The sequence below is a fragment of the Stylophora pistillata genome, chromosome 2, assembly GCF_964205215.1.
Source record: "Stylophora pistillata chromosome 2, jaStyPist1.2, whole genome shotgun sequence".
Lineage (NCBI taxonomy): Eukaryota > Metazoa > Cnidaria > Anthozoa > Scleractinia > Pocilloporidae > Stylophora > Stylophora pistillata.
This window is the reverse complement of record NC_142520.1, coordinates 38687378-38708716: the sequence shown is the minus strand read 5'-3', so window position 1 is coordinate 38708716 and position 21339 is coordinate 38687378. Positions and strand designations below refer to the sequence as shown.

Genomic DNA, 21339 nt, shown 5'->3' with positions numbered 1-21339 from the left:
AGGGACTTGTAAGGTTGATCAAAGAACAGCTCGAGGGCACATTGAAAGGCACAAATGCAGCTAAAATGAAACACCTAGAAGAATTTAAGTTACAAATAATGGAATATACGCCTGTTTGCACTCCTTTGGAAGTAGTTGACAAGAAAGCGAAGCCTATGATTTCTCAACCGCTGCTTGGAGAGGGTAAGCCTAAACTTGAAGATGTAAAACTATTGTATTTTCAACCGAATGATTTCAAGAGAGAGTTGAAGATTATCGGTCAGATTGAGGAGCAGGGGCAAAAGGACAAACTGAGTTTTGTCAGCTTAGTGAGACAAATTGAGGGTGCTTTGCAAAAGGGCTACAAGCCCTTAGAAGTAGTGGACGCCGTAGTCAGGTCTATTAACCCTGGGATGAGATTAAGAGGTTATTTAGAAGGTCTGGAAAGTTTGACCCTTCCTCGTTTAAGACGTATACTGAGATCCCACTATCAGGAAAAGAGTGCTACAGAACTTTATCGTCAGCTCTCTACATTCGTTCAAGAGCCTCAGGAGGTTTCTCAGGGCTTCCTCATCAGGGTCCTAGATACCAGGCAGAAGATCCTTTTTGCCTCAGAGGAGGCAGACACACAATTGAAGTATGACCCAGCATTGGTCCAGGGTATGTTTCTCCACGCAGTGGACACTGGTATTCAGGATGAAGCCATCCGGACCAGATTGAGGCCATCCCTCCAAAACCCAAATGTACAGGATGAAGATCTTATTCAGGAAATGAACGAAATTTTTTTGGAAAAAACTGAGCGAAAGTCAAAATTAGGATCTTCTACTCGCCATAAGAACCCAAAAGTTAATAAAGTACATGCATCACAGACAGGGGAAGGGGCTGTCCAGTTTGTAACATTTGATAAGAAGTTAAAACGCACCGAGACAGGCAATACTAAGGAAGATAATTTTATGGCTGCACTACAGGCAGTCCATTCTGAACTCTCCACCTTGAAAGAGTCTATTGAGAAGAATCAAGCTAAAGACGAAAGATTGACCAGTACCCCACCAGGATCTCAGAACCATCAATGGTACCGTCGACCCCTAGGCTGTCCTAGTTGTCAAGCAAGAGGTAGAGGAGAGTCGTGCGACCATTGTCACATCTGTGGTAGTGGTGATCATTGGGCTCGTTGTTTTCAGAAGAAGAAGAATGGTGGCGATAAAAAAGGTTTGGGAAACAGGCGTGGGCTATGTTATAGTGTTAATGAACTAGGGTTTAATTTATGTTATAGTGTTAATGAATTAGGATTTAAATAATAGGAACCATCACTAGGTGTAAGATACATGACATGAGAGGTCCCAGAGAGTAAACATATATAGCTAAGTTGCATGCATATTGAGGTTGTGATATATTGTGTAACTCTAGTTTAGGTAGTGATTATTAAAGTTCAGTCGGCCGTTTTAACCAAGGATTGGCGTCACTTTTCTGCAGTAAGACACAACAACTGGCGACGAGGATGGCTGAAGCAGAAGAACCGACGAATCCGACGGCACAACATATGGTGGTAGTGAATTCGCTCATCGGTCGAGTTGAGGAGTTTGTACCGGGCTCAGACTGGAAGCATTATGTCGAGCGAATGGAAATGTTCTTCGAGGTCAACAATGTGTTGGAAGCAAAAAAGGTACCAACAATACTTACCTTAATGGGTAATAAGATGTATGCGTTACTTAGAAGCATTGTATCTCCAAGAAGGCCGAAAGATTTGTCTTTTGCGGAAATTGTGGATAATTTGGCCAAGCACCTGGATCCGAAGCCGATAGTCATAGCCGAGCGTTTCAAGTTCCACAAGGCGGAACAGCAAGAGTCGGAAGCAATAAGAGATTTTGTTGCTAGATTGAAAAAGTTGGCTGAGACTTGTGAGTTTGGCGGTTATCGCGAAGAGGCGATTCGGGATCGATTCGTATGTGGTTTAAAGGAGCGAACGATTCAACGCAAGTTACTCGCGGTAGCGGACTTAACTTTACAAACGGCTGTCGTGAGGGCGTGTGCTGCGGAACTGACCGACAAGGAAACCACTGCATTGCATGGAGGAAGTGTGGAAGAAGTAAAAAAATTGGCAGCTACATTTCCTGAGTGCTTTCGTTGTGGAAAAGTCAATCACTCGTCGGACATGTGTTTCTTTCGCAATTCCAAGTGTCATGGTTGTCAAAAGGTGGGTCACACTGTGAAGAAATGTCCTGAGAAGGAGCAAAAACCTGAAATTGGGAAGAAAAAGTGGAACGCAAAGTCGAAATTTGGGGAAAAAAAGAGGAAACAGCAGAAGGTTCGTTTCGTCGAAGAAGATGTGGCAGTCAGGCAATCAGTGAGCGGGAGTGATTGGCCCATTCTTACAGTCTCAGACTCCCGTGGAACACGTAAAGAGTTTATTGTACCAGTAGCAATCAATGGGAAAACTGTGGACATGGAACTTGACACAAGAGCTTCTGTAACTATTATTCCCAAGAGTATTTGGACTGATGTTCTCGCGTCAAAACCTGTGGAACGCACAGACGTGAAACTACGAAGTTATTCTGGTCACGAAATTCCTGTTATTGGAGAAGCTAGAGTTCAAGTAGCATACCGCGATCAAGAAGCAGTATTACCGGTTGTTATCACAGGAAATGATGGTCCAGTGTTAATGGGTCGCGATTGGCTATCCGTGTTGAAGTTGGACTGGGGACAGATCAAGCAGATTTCCTTAGAATCGGTTAACCAGTTGGACTCGCTTCGAACGAAGTATTCATCGTAATTTGATGGTAATCTGGGAACCATTAAAGGAGTTACTGCACATTTGAAGCTTAAAGAAAACGCACTGCCGCAGTTCTTTAAACCCAGACCAGTACCGTTCGCGTTAAAAGAGAAGATTGCTGACGAACTTCAAAGACTGGAAAAGATCGGTGTGCTGGAAAAAGTGGATTTTTCGGATTGGGCTACGCCCATCGTCCCCGTGCTGAAACCTGACGGCAGTGTTCGAATCTGTGGTGATTACAAGGTAACGATTAACCCTGTTTTGGATGTACCAGAACACCCAATGCCTACGGCTGACGACCTGTTCACCCAGTTAAATGGAGCGGAAAAGTTTACCAAGCTGGACTTGTCTTCAGCGTACCAGCAAGTGCTTTTGGATGAGGAATCGAGACAGTACGTAACGATCAATACTCACCTTGGCCTATTCCGATACACCCGTCTCCCCTTTGGTGTAGCGTCTAGTCCTGCAATTTTTCAGAAGATAATGGATTCAGTCATCACTGGTCTTCAGGGTGTTGGTGGTATTCTCGATGATCTCATTATCACTGGCTCAAATGATGAAGCACATTTTCGCAATCTGGAAGGCACTTTGGAGCGAATGAGCTGCATGGGAATAAAGTTGAAGAAAGAAAAGTGTGTGTTTATGAAACCATCAGTAGAATACTTCGCTTTCGTGGTGGATCGTGATGGTATTCACCCATCTCCTCGTAAGGTTCAAGCTATTCAAGAGGTACCAGTACCGGAGAACCCAACGGAACTCGAATCCTTTCTGGGATTGATTAATTACTATCGCAGATTTATTCCTGACATGGCTACCCTGGCTCAGCCATTGAATCGTTTATTAGTGGAGAACATTCCGTGGAAATGGTCAAAACAATGTCAAGAAGCATTTCAGAAGCTGAAAGGCTTTTTGCAATCTGCACCTTTGCTGGCACATTACGATCCAAAGAAGCCGGTGTGACTGGCAGTTGATTCATCGTTTTTTGGATTAGGAGCTGTGTTGTGACACATTTCTGAGGATGGCGAAGAGAAGCCGATAGCTTTTGCATCCCGTACTCTTTCCTCGAGTGAACAGAACTATTCAATGATTGAAAAGGAGGCTTTGGCAATTATCTTTGGTGTAAAAAAGTTTCACCAGTACCTGTTTGGTCGACGATTTACTTTGCTGACAGATCACAAACCCTTAACCTACATCCTTGGTCCGAAACGTGGGATTCCAGTCCTTGCCGCGTCTTGCCTACAGCGATGGTCCATTCAACTGGCAGCTTAGACTTATGACATCGAATATCGTGCGTCTAAGAACCATGGAAATGCAGACGCATTGTCTCGCTTGCCTAGGAAAACCATTGAAGAAGCTGACGACTGGTCGATAGAGGGAGATCAAGTCAACAAAGTTCGAATTGAAGGTACACCCATTACAGCAGCCAGAAGCAAAGAGGCTACAAGAAGTGATCCTGTTATGTCACGTGTCTTACATTACGTATTGCATGGTTGGCCAGCAGAAGAGAATACGCCAGAGGAACTCAGATTTTATCGCGCCAAACGTGAAGAGTTTACAGTTGAGGATGGTTGTTTGTTGCGTGGTACAAGAGTAGTGATACCCTCTAGATATCGACAGGAGGTGCTGTCTGAATTACATCTTAACCACCCAGGAATGGTGCGAATGAAGTCTTGGGCACGATTGCATGTCTGGTGGCCAAACCTGGACGGTGACATCGAACAGACCGTGAGAGATTGCATTGATTGTCAAGCCAACCGTTGTAGGGCGCCTTTTAAGGTGGTCAACCCATGGATCTGGCCTACTCGCCTGTGGCAGCGTTTACATGTGGATTTTGCTGGACAATTCAATGGAGGAATGTTTCTTATAGTGGTTGATGCCAAGTCTAAGTGGATGGAAGTGATTCAAATGTCCTCCACCAGTGCTCGCGCCACAATTGGAGCTCTACGCGGCTTGTTTGCTACGCATGGCTTGCCGGAGGAGATAGTGGCAGACAATGGTCCGCAGTTTGTCGCTGGGGAAATGAAAGATTTCTTAACTTCCAATGGTGTTCGCCTGTGTTTGTCGTCACCATATCATCCTGCATCCAATGGTGAAGCTGAACGTGCAGTTCGGACATTTAAGGAAGCCATGAGAGTTATGAAGAATGAACCGGGTACCCAAACGCAGAAATTGGCTCGATTCCTTTTGAGCTACCGAACCACGCCCCATACCGCCACTGGCTGTCCACCAGCAGAAATTTTGATGGGTCGCAGATTGAGAACAAGGCTTGAGTTGCTTAGACCCGACTTGTCTGCACGGATGGAAAAAAAGTCGAGGAAGATAAATCCCATGGTTCGACGCGGTTTTGAGATTGGTGAACCTGTCATGGTGAAGGATTATCGTAATCGTGGATCGGCTTGGACTAAAGGGGTTGTTCAAGATCGACTGGGTCCGGTCACATACCGAGTGCAAGTTGAAAAGTTGCTCTGGAAAAGACATGTCGATCAGTTGCGAGAACTAGCTGGCTCAAAGGTAGCCGATGTTCAGCCGAATAGCTGTGAATTACCAGAGATCGATTTGCCTGATAAGGTAGATGCAAGTGTGTCTGTTACAAGTCAAGACCTATCGCCCGAACAACAGTCAATGCCGAATGAGAAGTCTACCAAGCCCTGGGTTGAAGTCGCACCACCTGGACAGAGTATTACACTAGAAGAAGATGTTACGGATAATACTGTTCCTGAAGAGCCCAGACGTCGTTCATCTAGAATTCCATCGAAACCTAAACGTTTAATTGAAGAGATGTAGTTGAACATTGAACTCTCAGTAGAACACTCTCAATTACGGCAATTACACGTTTCGGAATAGTTTTCGCTTCGTTTTCTTTCGCTTTGCTTATTTTTCTGTTAATTTAATTTGTAGTTTAAGCAGGAGGAGATGTTATAGTGTTAATGAACTAGGGTTTAATTAATGTTATAGTGTTAATGAATTAGGATTTAAATAATAGGAACCATCACTAGGTGTAAGATACATGATATGAGAGGTCCCAGAGAGTAAACATATATAGCTAAGTTGCATGCATATTGAGGTTGTGATAAATTGTGTAACTCTAGTTTAGGTAGTGATTATTAAAGTTCGGTCGGCCGTTTTAACCAAGGATTGGCGTCACTTTTCTGCAGTAAGACACAACAGGCTACAACCACGGGACAGGAAGTAGCCCAATCTTAAGAAAAAACTCTAAGTCCCAGAAATGCGTTTGTTGTCAAAGAAATTCGGGGAAGTATCAAGTTTTCAAGCAGTGTTCAGGGTGCAAAGTGGTTCGGTATTGTGGACAGAGATACCAGAAACTTCACTGGAGCAGTCACAAGAGACTTTGTTAGGCGATTGAACATCTAGAAACAGAGAAACGCTTGCGAGTGGAACGTGGAGATGGTTAAGTATTTGCCAGCCATTTAACACCCAAGCAACATGTAGCAGTAGCTAACCTCGTGGGCAAAAAGTGCAAGGTTTCGTGTGTGTTGAATGGAGTACCAGTCGCGGTCCTTTGGGACACAGATGCACAGGTATTCATTGCGTCGAAAAGTTGGCTTGGAGAATATCTGCCCTCCTTAAAGCCAAGGAAAATTGCAGAGTTGCTTGGAGAGGAAACAGGACTGAATCTGATAGGAGCTAATGGCGGACCGATACCGTTTGATGGATGGGCAGAAGTGCAGTTTCAGTTAACTTCAGGTGCTCCGTCGTCCACCCCACTCAGAGTGCCACTATTGGTTGTAAGAAACGACTTGGAATACCCAATTATTGGTTTTAACGTCATCGAAGAAGTAATTAAAATCCCAGACCAAATAATAATAATATTAATAATATTAAAATTTATAGTGCGCAAATTCCATAAAATGTTCAAATGCGCATTACAAGATTAAAAATTACCATTAAAATAGACTTACAATAATTTTAAGAAACAATTAAAAGTAAACTTAGAATGGCTAAAAAAAAGCTATAAAAATGCACTACGAAAAAGGTGAGTCTTAAGTTTAGCTTTAAAAATATTCACTGTTCCCGCGCTCCTAATATCCAGCGGTAGTTCGTTCCATAGTTTCGGAGCAACACAGGTAAAGGAACGGTCCCCCAGTGTAGCTTTCGATTTAAATGATGGATGGCTAAGTAAAAGCTTATCGCTGGAATTTCTTAAATTATATTTGGAGGGGGGTCTAAGGGAAATAAGAGAGGATAGATAAGATGGGGCTAAAAAATTAAGAATCTTAAAAGTAATTAACAATATTTTAAACTCAATTCTATATCTAATTGGTAACCAGTGTAACTTAAAAATTAAGGGCGTAATATGACAAAATTTCTGTTCTTTAAGAATAAGTCTGGCACAAGCATTCTGTACTTGTTGCAGCTTATTCAACAAGCAGTCCGGTAGTCCATATAATAGGCCATTACAATAGTCCAGGCGGCTCGTTATGAATGCATGGACAAGAGTTTCAGTTGACTGCTGTGAAAGGTAATTTCTGATCCGACGAATATTATAAATGTAGTAAAATGAAGAGGCACAAATTTTCGTGATGTGTGTTGCCATGGAGAGCCTTGAATCAAACCAGGAACCAAGATTTCTCGCAATTGGCACGGGGTGTATGTCTGAGTCGCCCACACGTATACTGATATTGTCGAGCTTTCCCAGCTGTTGTGATGTGCCAATGATAAGGAATTCAGTCTTGTCGTCATTTAATTTAAGATCATTATTCAACATCCAAAGACGAATGTCTCTGATGCAGTCCTCCATACTCCTCACTACAGCAAGTTGTTCAGCTCTGTCGTTGGGACTAAATGAGATGTAAACTTGTGAGTCATCAGCGTAACAATGGGACAAGATAGCGCAGAGCCCCTTAATGAGGTTATGAAATCAGCCTTCAGTGAAGTGGAGCAAGAGAATGTAATTATATTTGTTGATCTGGTGCAAAGAGCGGGTGTTGAGAGATTTTGTGTGTTAAGGAGCAGCAAGAAAAACTTAACAGTGCCACGTGGCCAGACAGTTGCGGTAGCTTGTCGTGTTGACTGCGGTCTCCTAGAGGAAAGAACACCAGTACTGTTTGAACCAGCTCAAGAGTGAACCTTGCCACCTGAACTGGAACTGTCTGAACAACTACTTTCGTTGCCGAGGGGATCGCCGCGTAAAGTGAATATCGAAGTTCATAGTCCCATAAGGCATGACATAATTCTTGGTCGCCGCACACCATTGGGGAGCCTGCACCTAGTTCAATCCATCACACCCCTGTAAGTCCAAAGAAAGGACCTGCCACACCCTGAGGAGAGAACTTTGACTAAAGAGGACATTGTGGTCTCACAACAACGAGGGGTTGACCCTCGTAAAGAGGAAACATCTCACTCGGTAAGGACGCCACAAGTGGAACTGGGTGTTTGACTGAAGATTAGCGACAATTGGCCATCATCCTGCTGCAAAAGGAGGTGGAGTCATTTTCCAAAGACTACGAAGATGTGGGAAGTATAAAGGGACTTCAGATTAATCTGACATTATCAGACCCCACGCCTGTTCAGAAGACTTATACTTCGGTACCTCGCCCATTGTACACTGAAGTCAAGCATCATATAGAAGATTTGCTGAACCGAGGATGGATAACTAAGTCTCAGTCGTCCTATGCCTCACCAGTTGTCTGCGTTACGAAGGAGGACGGGGGATTGCGCCTATGTATTGACTACAGGGAGCTCAACCGTAAAACATTGCAAGACCGTCATCTAATCCCAAGGATTCAAGAGACAATTGACAACCTTGCAGGAAGCTCATGGTTTTCAGTATTATACCAAGGAAAAGCATATCAGCAAGGCTTTATTGAGAAAGGAAGCAGACATCTTACAGCCCTCATCACACCTTGGGGCTTGTATGAATGGACTCGCATACCATTCGGACTTTCCAATGCACCAGCCCAATTTCAACGGTACATGGAGGATTGCTTAGAGGCGATTCGAGACGAGATATGCATACCCTACTTGGATGAGATAATTGTGTATACCAAGACATTTCGAGGAACATGTGGAGAATTTACGAACAGTGTTAAGACGTCTTCGCAGACATGGAATCAAGCTGAAACCCAGCAAATGTCACCTGTTCCTGCGGGACGTCCGTTATCCTGGAAGGATAGTAAGCCAGAGTGGTCACAGGATAAATCCAGAGGGTACCAAAGCTGTCACAAGCCTCAAAGAATATCGGCCGAGGACCGTGGGAGAAGTCCGCAAACTGACTGGATTGTTAAGCTATTACAGGAAATACATCAAACGTTTTTCCAGGATTTCAAAGCCCCTGTACGACCACCTTAAGGGACCAGACTAGCAAGGACGTCCAGCACGGACACGAAGGGCGAGCGGAAAGATGGCTAAGCAAAGAGGTCAACAGTCATCACGTGAACCAGTCAAGTGGACCAGCGAATGTCAGGACGCTTTGGAGCAGCTAATCACCTCAATCGCAAATCCACCAGTGATGGCTTCCCCAAATTACTCTGAACCATTTATCCTGCACACCGGTGCACTAGAGCGAAGTCTAGGTGGTGCACTGTATCAGAGACAGCACGGAAAGTTACGAGTTATTGCTTACGAGTCCCGCACACTAACAGCTGCAGAGAGGAAGTACCATTTTCACTCCAGCAAACTAGAATATCTAGCCCTTAAATGGGCTATATCTGAACAGTTCAGAGATTATCTTTATTATGCGCCACATTTTACTGTGTACACGGACAACAACCCATTAACGTATGTACTCATCTCTGCAAGGCTTAATGCTACAGGTTACCGATGGGTAGCAGCGCTCTCTGATTTTAACTTCACAGTAAAGTATGATCCAGGAACTGCGAATAGAGATGCAGATGCCCTGTCACGGATGCCTTTCGAACAATATATTAGTGAATGTAAGGAGGAAGTTGAGCCAGAATGGATTAAAGCCACAGTGGAAGCTATAAACGCTCAGCGCCAAGGAGAAGCAGTTTGGCTTGCGGCTTTATCCAGTAGACCAAGAGGAGTTCAGCGCATGATGGATGATAAGGTTACCCTGCAAGTGCAACCTCTTACACCCAAGGAACTCTACCAGACTCAGAGAGAAGACCCTGCCATTGGGAAAGTGATTGAATTTAAACAAAGTGGCAAACGTCCAACTCTACAAGACGAGCAGAGAGCGCCACCCGACTTGCGGTCCCTCTTACGTGAATGGAAGAAACTAGTGGTTGAAGAAGACGGAATCCTTCGCCGCAGAAGTGGCTCCAATGTACAACTTGTTCTTCCTCAGAAGTTTCATAGAACAGTATCCCAGGAGTTACACGAAGAAATGGGACATTTGGGAGTAGAACGAGTCCTCCACCTAATGAGAGAACGATTCTTTTGGCCGCGCATGAAAAGAGACATTGAACATTTTGTCACACGTGTTTCCAGTTGTCTAAAGCAAAGAAGACCTCATGTTGAACTAGGGGCACCGATAGAAAACATCCACAGTTCTGCACCATTTGAAATTGTGTCGTTAGACTTTGTTCACTTAGAAAGGAGCAGCGGTGGATATGAGTACATCGTTGTAATTGTAGACCATTTCACCAGGTTCACCCAAGCACACGCGACCAAGAACAAGTCAGCCCGCACAGCAGCGACTAAGCTGTATAGTGACTTTATACTGCGTTTTGGATTTCCTGCTAGAATCTTACATGACCAAGGAGGCGAATTTGAGAATCAGTTGTTTCACCAGCTTGAGGAAAGCTGTGGCGTGGTGCGATCTCGAACAACACCTTACCATCCACAAGGAAACGGGAAAACGGAACGACTTAACCAAACACTCATTGCCATGTTGCGGACATTGCCCGAAACTAAGAAGTCACACAGGAATGACAGTCTGCACAAAGTGGTACATGCCTATAATTGTACTCGGCACGAGGCTACAGGATACTTACCATTCCTCTTGTTGTTTGGTCGGTCGCTCAGACTTCCAATAGATGTGATCTTTGGCATAGAGCCTAAGTTTTCTTCGAACTACTCAACCTATGTCAAGGAATGGCAGTCAGTGATGAAGGAAGCCTATTCGTTAGCTTCGAAGAGATCTGAATCATCTGGTAAAAAGGACAAGAAATAGTATGACAAAAAAGTTAATAGTTCTATTTTACAAGCAGGCGATAGAGTGTTAATGCGAAACTTGAGTAAAAGAGGTGGTCCTGGAAAGCTCAGGTCCTATTGGGAAGATACAGTACATCAAGTTGTGGAGCGAAAAGGAGAAGCGAGTCCCGTTTATGAAGTTAAGCCGGAGAATGGTGCGGGGCGTCGACGTGTTATTCACCGAAATCTTCTTCTACCTTGTAATGATTTGCCCTTTGAAGTACGACAAGACAAGACCTGTAGAAAAGCAAAACGAGTTTTGAAAAGAAGCAAATCGCCTCAGACACCACCTGACCCCAGTCCAGAAAACAATTCCGATGACGAGCTAGATGGGATACTAGCATTCTCTCCAGTGCAAGACAAAGGATTGGCAGAAGTGCCATTCTCACAAGAGAAGACATCTCACGCTGGAGATGCAGCGGAATTCTCGGAGCCAGTGGAGGAGCCACTAGAAGGGAACCTGTCAGACAGTGGAGAAACCCATGGACCACCTATTAGGCAGCACAGGGCACCCACCATGCTAACGTACGACACCTTGGGAACCCCCAGATACTATCAGAGAACGACAAATCATACTGTGGGTGTGACGCCCTCAGCACCTACTTTCAAAGGAACTGTCGTTGGACCACCTAATTATAATTATACAGGGCTGTACTGTGTCTGGCCATGGACATACCCTGTCTCTTATGGACCTGTTGGAGTGTACCCTTACTGGACCAATTGAACATTGATCCTGATGCTCAAGTGATGCTGTTTAGCTGTTGAGTTGGTTAAGAACTCTAAAAACCTTAAAAGAAACTTTTTTCTCTCAAAAAAAAACCGACTTTTGAACTTTCATTAAGTGCGACCAGCGAACTACTTATTGCTCCTCCATAAACTTAGGAATTTATTCATCAAAGTGCTTGAACTTTGGTAGTATTTTACACTAGTTGGAAACAGTCTTAGGGTGTTTGTGTAGTTTCGGGAGGTGAGGGCCTGATCACCCCTTTCCTAAACGAAGTTCGGATGTGTAAAACAAACTAGTATTTTCAAGTATTGTCACAGAGGCAACGGTCTCTGCAGTATCATAAATGTCGAGGAAGACATCTTTACAGTGGGGAAGTGTGTTAAGGATAAGTTGAGAAAACGGAAACCACCCTTCCCCTTCCCATGTAAACGTATTTGTCACGGGTTGCCATGGCAAAAAGAGTAAATAAACGCACGAGGTTCGTTTTGGTCCGCCATATTGCTTGTATGTTTGCTTTCAATGTAAATGATTTCGACCTCTCCTTCCGCGGCCGGTAACAGTGCCACATTAAATAAAGAACTACTAACCACTAACTACTTCATTAAATACCAAGAGGGAATACACATATTTTGACTTTTTTGTGAGTTTAAAATTAAATGTTATACAAATAAACTGAAAACCACATTAAAATCCCTGTGCATTCACTATTATCTATTACAAGATTTTCGAGAATCGACTTGCTGTCAACCGAATCAGACAATGTTCCTTCACTGTAATCACTTTTACGATCTAAACTTACTTCAGTTCCACAAACATCAACAATTTTTTGCCGTTATTGTTTTGCTAGGGTCAATGTACATTGGAGCAGGACCAGGGTTTTTCTCTATATCTAAACTCTGTTGAAATTTACAATAGTTTGATACTCGATGCTCCAGATCAACCAAACTTGAAAGACCATCGTTTTATAACAGTATTGGTCTAATTTACAGTTGCATCAAGTTCTAAGTATTCCCAAATTATGCACAGTTTTATCCCGATTTCTCTGGCATACATCATGTAAGGTTCATTTTCATGAAGATTTGATCTGAATTAAATCTAAATTCTTGTGTAGGCAGTAGTATAAGGGGCCTTTCTGGAATAAACCGAGAGGTCTGGCTCCAAGTGGCTCGGCCGAGTGAGTTCTAATGAGTTATTCATTCCTACATAGAACTCGAAGTGGTAATGTCTTACCGCGAACTGAGTAAAGTTGGGGAATAAAATGACTAGAACGAGTGAGTCCATATGAATAATTTTACGTTTTAGTCATGTTTCGTCACATGTAAAGCAAGTCCATATCATATGAGCTAAATAAGTATTTGGACTATGCTCCTTGTAATTCTTCCAATCGCTTTATCACATATAGATGTCAAGGTTTTGTGTAAAACGTGCTTGTATATAGGTACTTGCTATGTTGCCTCTCTTTTACCGATTTTATTTTGTGTTTAAACGGAGTATCCAAGAACGGTTTGATTGTATTTATCTTCTCTTCGACTTCTATGTAGGGATGAATTTCAGTGAGATACACCACTTGTCTGATTGGATAAAATCGAACTTTCTTCATCATCAGTTTGGTCCCATGTATGATCATACCATTCTGACTCATAGCCACTCTTATACACCCATTGCTAAATTTCCATTGGTCTATCATTGATTGACACATCATAACTCAGAAACAATTTCTACAGACAGGTCATTGACTTTGATCCGAAAAACATGTAAGGATGCTATGACTTGATTCAAATTTGATAAACAGATAATCATGAGACTACCTAGTTTACAACGCCTGCTGGCATTTCGTATTTTCCCCCGGTTTGTCTGCTCTATGGCTCATTTTTCCCGAGAAATGGGAATGTTCATGAGCATGGTGCTGCGTTTTTGAATACCTTTTTCGTTCAATTTTTTCTGATAATTTTTTAATGTATAAAACGGGAGATTTAATTATTTCTCTTCGAATCATTGTCATTGAATTGCGTCGATGTATCGTTGTTATTTTCCTCACTTGTGGAATTTTGTATAGAATTTAAATCACTTTCGTCACTGCTAGTGATCACACTCGCGCGCTACAGTTTATTTTTAATTAAGATTTGAACTAAAGCAAACATTTTTATTAAGAGAAAAGCTTTCGCATGTTTATACTTCGAACGGATCATTGTTCATTTTCAGAGAATTTTGAATACTCATGTACTGAGTGATCACCATCTAAACTATTTTCATTTCATTGGAGTGGGATGAATTATTCACATCCCATCATAGGGTTTAGGCGGAAACAAACCGTTTATTCTCGATTTTTTTTTTACACGATACGAATGCTAATGACATCTTGAAATCACTTTTACCTTTAGAAGTATGAGTCACCATCTTGCGTTTTATTGTTTCCATTGTTTTTCTCACTCTGATGTTTGACTGTTAGGGTTTTTATTTTGATTTTTCTATGGGAATAAGTGGGTTAGGGAATTGGACTTAGGGTGAGAGTTAAGGGTGTGGTCGTGTGAGTGACCGCAATAACCCAGGTTCGAAACCTGGTCACGACAATATTTTCCCTCTTATTCTAAAATGAACGTTTTTTGAATATTCATTTTATCTTGAAATCAGTTTCCCTAAGGGAGGATTAAACACCATCTTAGGTTTCATTATTATTATTGTTTTTACACCATCTTAGAAGACCTTTATTTTTTCAAATCATGAAAAAAACACGCTCTTATAACCTACGTGATTTAACCCTAAACCAGGATTTATTCAACGCTTTCATTATGTGATTCCTTCCTACATCTCTCAAACATTTCATTCTAATTTTCAAGTGTGGGTACTCTATTGTCCTAGAACCGGTATGGGTAGTTGTGTGACACTGTTTATCATTCATAAGAAACATTCATATTTCGTCTATCCACTTTGGTTTATAAAGTGCTCTTATCTTTTTTAAATTGTCCTGCCAAAACGCTTCTCTATCTATTTCTTCTTCTTCTTTTAGTGCACACCATTCGCCTTGACCGCAATCACAGGAGAAATCGTAAAGTCAGACATTATAATACTGACCAAGAGTTTATAGCGACAAGGTCTACCGGCACACTTTGACAGCTTGTCAATCCCTGTGTCTTACGTTCGTACATCTCTTACAGATTGAGCAGTGCGTTATAATGCTCGTAAGATTCTTCCTCGTCCTGACTTTATTATGTCACTAATTTGGTGCGATAACCGTTTTTTTGGCGTCGTCTAAAGAACTCTTTTTTAACACACTTGGGCAAAAACATGAAAGAAAACCCTCCAGGGGCAAGAGCCATATTAGACGAGATATTAGCCATAGTCAAAGAAAAAAACCGCTACACATGATCTCGGCGTCATGCGCAAACAAGTGACTACCTAAATCGAGGAAAATGAAACCTACGACCAAAAAGTGGGAGAGAAAAATACATTCCATCAGTTATACTGTCAACCTTCATTTTTGGTCTATGTCACTTATTTTCAAGTTCTTCGCTCCAAATACCTCTTATGACAACGTAATGTGTGACAAATAATCGTCTTTTGTGAAATATGCAAAAATCTTACGTGTCTATTCTTGTTTACCAAACTTGCGTTTTAAACGACACTAATTTTTTAAACGTAAAAGTCATGCGTCCTGAATAACGTGTACAACATGCCTGTGAAAACCTTTTGGGTTTTTTTTTAAATACTTGTTTTGCTCTCCGTCTTAATCGGTTAGAAACCTAACCCGCGATACCCAAACGCGTAATATAGAGTCCTTTCACTTTTCTTTAATTCGTCGTCATCTTGGATTCTTTTGTTTCTTTTGTACCGTTAATTTTTTTAAAAACTGAAAAACCCGACTCACGAACCAACGCGAGATCTAACCTTAACCCCAAAAAATCCCTCGTACATCTACACTGATTTAACCCTGACCCTAGAAACCCCTCCTATCCCTCTGCTATACATATGATGCACGATCCTCGCAGTAGATAGCGCTATTTAAGCAATAGCGAAAATCAGACCTGAAAAAAATCTGGCCTGTACGGGATTCGAACCACTGACCTCTGCGATACTAGTGCAGCGCTCTACCAATTGAGCTAACAAGCCAACTGGGAGCAGGCTGTTAAGTTGATTCGTAATAAACCTGTGAAAGCGATAAATGAGATACAATGAAATATATGAAGTTCATATATGTTTTACTGCGGTATTAGATACATAGGATGCACGATCCTCGTAGTAGATAGCGCTATTTAAGCAATAGTGAAAATCAGACCTAAAAAAGATGTTAGTGGTTCGAATCCCGTACAGGCCTGATTTTTTTTTCAGGTCTGATTTTCGCTTTTGCTTAAATAGCGCTATCTACTGCGAGGACCGTGCATCATATGTATCTAATACCGCAGTACAAAATATATGAACTTCATATATTTCATTGTATCTTATACCTCTGCTGTATGAATAAACCCTAAAAATCACCCTCGCGCACCTACGCGGTATGAATAACTAATTAGAACTCACTCGGCCGAGCCAGTAGGACCCAGACCACTCGGTTTATTCCAGAAAGGCCCCCTACACTAATGTAGGCAATTTGAGAGTTAGCTACCAATCATAATAACTAAAGTACTGATAGATCTTAAGATTTCTAATTCAACTTCCATGCTATCAAGGGGTGTATTGCTAAAAGAAACATCAGATTTCTGGGAGGTACGTATTTTTTTCTCCTTTTGTTTGTTCGTTTGTTTTATTATTATTATTATTATTATTATTATTATTATTATTATATTATTATTATTATTATCATTATTATCATTATTATTATTATTATTATTATTATTATTTATTTGACATTATTCATAATTGTCGACCTACATTAAGAGTTATCCCTGCAAAAGTTATGGCTTAGCTTAGTTTGAAAGTTGTTCTCGGTTTTGTTTGTTGCTATAGTTCTATTTCAAAGATCATCACAACAAGGGACTCCAGACGAAATGGTGCAAACCCTTTCAAAATACATATTAATTAGCTTATACAGCACCATCCTTTCTTTTTCTTGATGGGAATTTTACATGTCATACGTTTTAACTCATTAATTATTATCAAGTGCCTCAAAAAGCAGATCTTGGAAACTAACTGAACATTAAGCGTAACCTTTTTTCTCATCAAAAAGATCATCTACTGTTCAGTGTGGAGTTGTGATCAAGCTATTAAATGTAAATTGTGACTCTACCAACGCTTAAGTGCTTTTCTTCATCAAGCAATGACGCTGAATAGTTACCCAGTGCTACTGTTGTGGCATAGTGAGCTGCTATTGGTATGTTTTAGAGCGCTCTTGTTGGTACATTAATGCTCCAAGATGACGTTGCTCCGTTAGAGGTCTGATGTGTCGTTGGGTGGGCTGGTTACTCCGCCCTTAAGTTACAGGCATCCACGCTTCAGGAATCTCGATTCCTCTGTATCTACTGGTATTGTTTGCATATGCTATCAACTTATCGGAAAATTGAGAAAACTCACACCGATAGTAACTAACCATAATGCAGAATGAATAAGCGACAGTGACTAAACACAGCTTTCAGAACAGATCTAGAATACCTTTTCATCTTAACGTTTATCATGTATAACTGTTTTATTATACTGCGGCGAAAGGGGTTTAGTGGTTAGATTGTTAACAAAGTTTTTCAGTTTGTTTGGTAATTTTTATTTTCCTACTGTAAATTGTTTTTTTTTTTTCCAGTAGACATCTTAAATATATTACTTAAACACATATATTTCAACCCTCAAACAAGGCCAGTTGTGGTATGAGACAGGATAAAACCGAACGTATCTTGCTTTGAAGTCAGTTCTGAGTGAATGCTTCACGATACTTGTTCGATCCGAGTTCCCTTGAAACACCTGGAAGAAAGCAAACCGAGAAAAAAAAGAGAAAAGAAACTGAACACCTTGTGATAGTCCACTAATTTTATATTTCATTTAAGTAAGGAGGTGCTGTTAGGTGGGGGGAGAGGGCAGGAGGGGTAAGCACGAGAGGGGCCTCTGAGCACGTCTCAACAGTTCACATCTTTGATACAACTTGTGCCCTTTTTGTTACGGCCCAAATTTTCCAAACGGAGTATAATTTTCTGTCACTTTTCTTTATTTGATCGCTCGTTTATTACTCGTCTTACGATATCCAGAAGTAAATGTTAAACATGAAACGATTTCTTTAACTTTATATCTGGTTGCAAACCATTCGTATTAGCCACGCTCTTTAATTTTTACGAAAAAGTGTCAATGATAGTCCTTTTCAAACCTTCTAGACATGTGGTCCATTTTCCCTTGCAAAACAGGTTATCTGTTCTTCATTAATGCGTTTAAAAGATGGGTATTTTGTTTCTCCAACTCTGCAATATTTCAGGCTAATTGGTCACGACTTTCCGTCCCACCGTAAAGTCAATAACCATACTTGTGACTAACGACAATTCACACTCTTGCTTGCAGTGATACAATGTTGTAACTCACTCACGTTATTCACGGACCAAGTTAGAGTCCCCTTTCCCTATAACCATTACTCATAGTTGTTGATCAAATCAACCCTTTATTTACTGGTATTTCCAAACCTTTGTTTTATTCTTCTCCTCGTAAAGGTTACAAGTTGAACCGTCAATGGATAGGCACAATTTATAGTTGGTGGTCCATTCCAGAAGTTCCTCTTCTCCTTGAGTAGCCACAGCACAAACAGACAGCACTGAACCCATATCTACTTGAAGGTAGTCGGTTCTATCACCTGTAGTCTTAGGACACCACCCTCCTCGTCTCCTGGTTTCATTCAGTCGGCCGAGGTATGAAGCATAATCATCATCAAACATACTGCTTGCTGTCATTCTGGCATCTGGAATTGTATTCTTGTCTGCCACACCAACCGGCCCACATCTTTTTCCTTTTCTGTCTGGAAAAGTATGATACGATAAGTACACACTTTGGGCACGGATTACTTTTCTCTCGAATGTGATGGGTCACAAAAGTAAGACATTAAGTAGCTGTATAATTGCGTCCATTTCCAGTACATTCGGGCTTACAAGTATAAACGTACGATCTGTTGCCGTTCCCGTAGGTAGCATTCAGGTGACAAGAGTGATTTCCTTTACATTCGTCAATATCTGAGACACAATAAATATATTTTGCATTTTATTTTTATTTTTGTTGCCTTAAATAGGATAAATACTCTCAGTCTTGCGATGCTATTAATCATTGCAAAGGATAAAACAAAGGTTTCTCCTTCTTGTGTTTTACGAATTAGATATTGTAAACGAACATTTCAACACAAATATTTTTAACCCACCAATATAATGGCTCTGAAACAGGAAAAATGTAAATCATGGCGAACCCTGCATAAACATGCATGGGTAAGGCTGCTTAAAATGCAACACGTAGCACTTAATGGGATAATACTTCCTGCTAACGATGCTTTGTTTAATGCTAAGACTACTGTGATGTAGCGTGCGATCAAAGTCATATTTCTGATTCATTATTCGCTCGTACCTTGGTATGACTGTCCATCTCCGATGTATTCTTCCCTGCAGGTGCAGTTGTGGGAACCGTCAGTGTTGGTACAGTTCGCATTGACGTCACAGAGATGGTCTCCGTTACTGCACTCATCGATATCTGGAAGTAAAAGGGATGTCGTGGCAATTCAATAGAAGCAAAAAACCCAAAAACAAACAAACAAAGGAATAAACGAACAAAATCATATCGCTGAAAAGTATATCAGTCGTGATATACGAACAAAATAGGCGACTTCGGTGAGTTTCGTAAAGTAAATGCTAGCTGGAGAAAGTGTCCACATGACTTGCCGTCGGTATATTGCCATTTTCATCTCATAGATGGAACAGCATTCAGAAATCCAAGAAGTAACATCTACTAAGACGATAGTTAATATATAGTTTCGGCTTGTGAGGCTAATCTGAATTACCTTGGCATGACCATCCATCTCCACTGTATCCTTCCTTGCATGTGCAATTATAAGAGCCCTTAGTGTTGGTACAGTTGGCTTTCATATCACAAACATGGCTTCTATTACCGCACTCATCGATATCTGTAAGTATTAGGAATGTCAACGTAGTTTTTTGGACAAAACAATATCGTGGATGACTAGGAATTAAGTTGAGCAACCCAGTTTTTCTTTCTTTTTTTTCTTTTTTTTTTTTTAATCTCTATTGCCTTTGTGCGAAAAGAATTGAGTATTGTACCGCGAGATGACGGTAAGTTTTCTACATCAGATGAATAGGAAGTTGTTCACAGGGACTGACGAGGAGAATAGCGAGGTTTGGTAGTCTTCATTGAGGTCGGGTTTTATTCACTCTCATCGTCTCATGTTAATCTCGAAATTTGCGTAGCTAAGCATTTCTATAGCTGACATTCCTTTGTCGATCAGCCGGTTAAGTTTGCTCTCATAATCTATACTGTAATTCACTGACTCGTCATTTGCTTTGGACTTCAGGTCCAGCATTTCATTGGGCATTTTGGTGACCTCAGTGACACCTTTGATCAACATGCCTTGGGCTTTTTGTACCCTCGAGTCAAAGGACCTCGTGTTCGGCCTCAGCCTGTTCCAAATAAGCTCGTCCACTTTTGTGACGACCAAACTTTCGCAGTTTTGCGGTCGGAGGATTTTTCTCCTTCTTCTTTGAGTTTTGATTCTTCAGGTTTTTTCAATTTCAACATGAGTCCGTTCACGAGTGTAGCAAGTTGTTCGTTGACAGCAACGTCGGTCGGCTCTGTCTTTGGGAGGCGTTGAGCAATTGCGTCGAGTACATCACATTTTTTATCTACGCTTTTCGACCGTTTTGCAGCGGTTTCTGTCGCATCGTCTGACAAGACAGATATTTGTGATGGGGAGGCAACTCTTTGGCGTTTTGGCCGAGGCCCGTCGCACCGAGGGCGATCTTTGGTTTTGGCGCCATATTCATTGTCACTCTCACTCCTGTATTCTCCCTCGAACTTCGCCAACAGATTATTTTTCTCTGTGGACCAAGTTCTTTCAATAGTATTTTGCAGTTTTTCAAACTGCTGAGTCAAAGTTGTTTGGAGAGTAAGCATAGAATTCGTTAGCAAATATTGACAGCTCACTCTGTTGTGTTATGTCATTTTCGGGCGCGTTTCCCGACAAACCGTTTGAAGTAGTGCGATTTTGAATTTTCTTCCAAGAAGTGTTATCGAAGTCTCTTGAACGAAAACTCCACATCTCCAATTCTTCATCGCTTTTGGACTCCCTTCCTTCCGATTGACTTTAATCTTGACAAATTTTGGAATTTAGTGCGAGATGACTTTTGTGAAAATTATAAGAACGACATACTCTGGAAAATTGTACTTCGCGCTATTAAGGTCCGCGATTCTCTAAAGAATTGGGGATATATCGACTCAGATAGGTGCGCCTTTTGTTCCCGTAAAGAAACTTTAGATCACTATTTTCTCAATTGCCCCGTGTGAAATCTGTATGGACCCACTTTTCTCCTATTATCTCCTCTATCCCTGGAACTAGATTTCTCCCATCCTGTACCTATGTTTTCTTTTTTCGTTGGACCCCCGCTAGTCCAAAACAGAATCGTATTGCCCGCTTTCTAATTAAGACAATTCTGTACAGCATCTGGAAATTTCGAAATAAATCTACCTTCCACTATGGGAATGACCCCCCTGAGGGTATAATTCGCTATGCCCTCAGCGAGACCAAAAACAGAATTGCGTGCGACTACTTCCGACTCTCGTTATCTAACTTTAGAAA

At 41.5% G+C, this 21339-nt stretch overlaps 2 protein-coding genes and 1 long non-coding RNA gene across 3 annotated transcripts in view; all 3 read right to left on the bottom strand.

Annotated features, from left to right (window-relative positions):
- LOC111318843 (uncharacterized) overlaps positions 1-21339 on the bottom strand; it is a 77103-nt gene that overhangs the window by 11756 nt on the left and 44008 nt on the right. The window contains exons 7-8 of the mRNA XM_088749474.1: positions 19531-19653; positions 19101-19223 (exon numbers count right to left, since the gene is read on the bottom strand). Of these exons, the coding sequence (XP_088605600.1) occupies positions 19101-19223; positions 19531-19653 (246 nt within the window). The remainder of the gene's footprint in view (positions 1-19100; positions 19224-19530; positions 19654-21339) is intronic.
- Positions 16157-18503, bottom strand: LOC111347356 (lactadherin-like). Its single transcript, XM_022954607.2, has 2 exons — positions 18179-18503; positions 16157-17474 (listed from the first exon to the last, which is right to left on the bottom strand). The coding sequence occupies exons 1-2, from the start codon at positions 18440-18442 to the stop codon at positions 17334-17336; spliced, it is 405 nt and encodes a 134-aa protein (XP_022810342.2). The 5' UTR covers positions 18443-18503; the 3' UTR covers positions 16157-17333.
- The window catches only part of LOC148739410 (uncharacterized), a 1939-nt gene continuing 333 nt past the window's right edge, over positions 19734-21339 (bottom strand). The window contains exon 2 of the long non-coding RNA XR_015997387.1: positions 19734-21339. This exon is cut by the window's right edge and continues 70 nt beyond it. This is a non-coding gene — a long non-coding RNA (uncharacterized LOC148739410).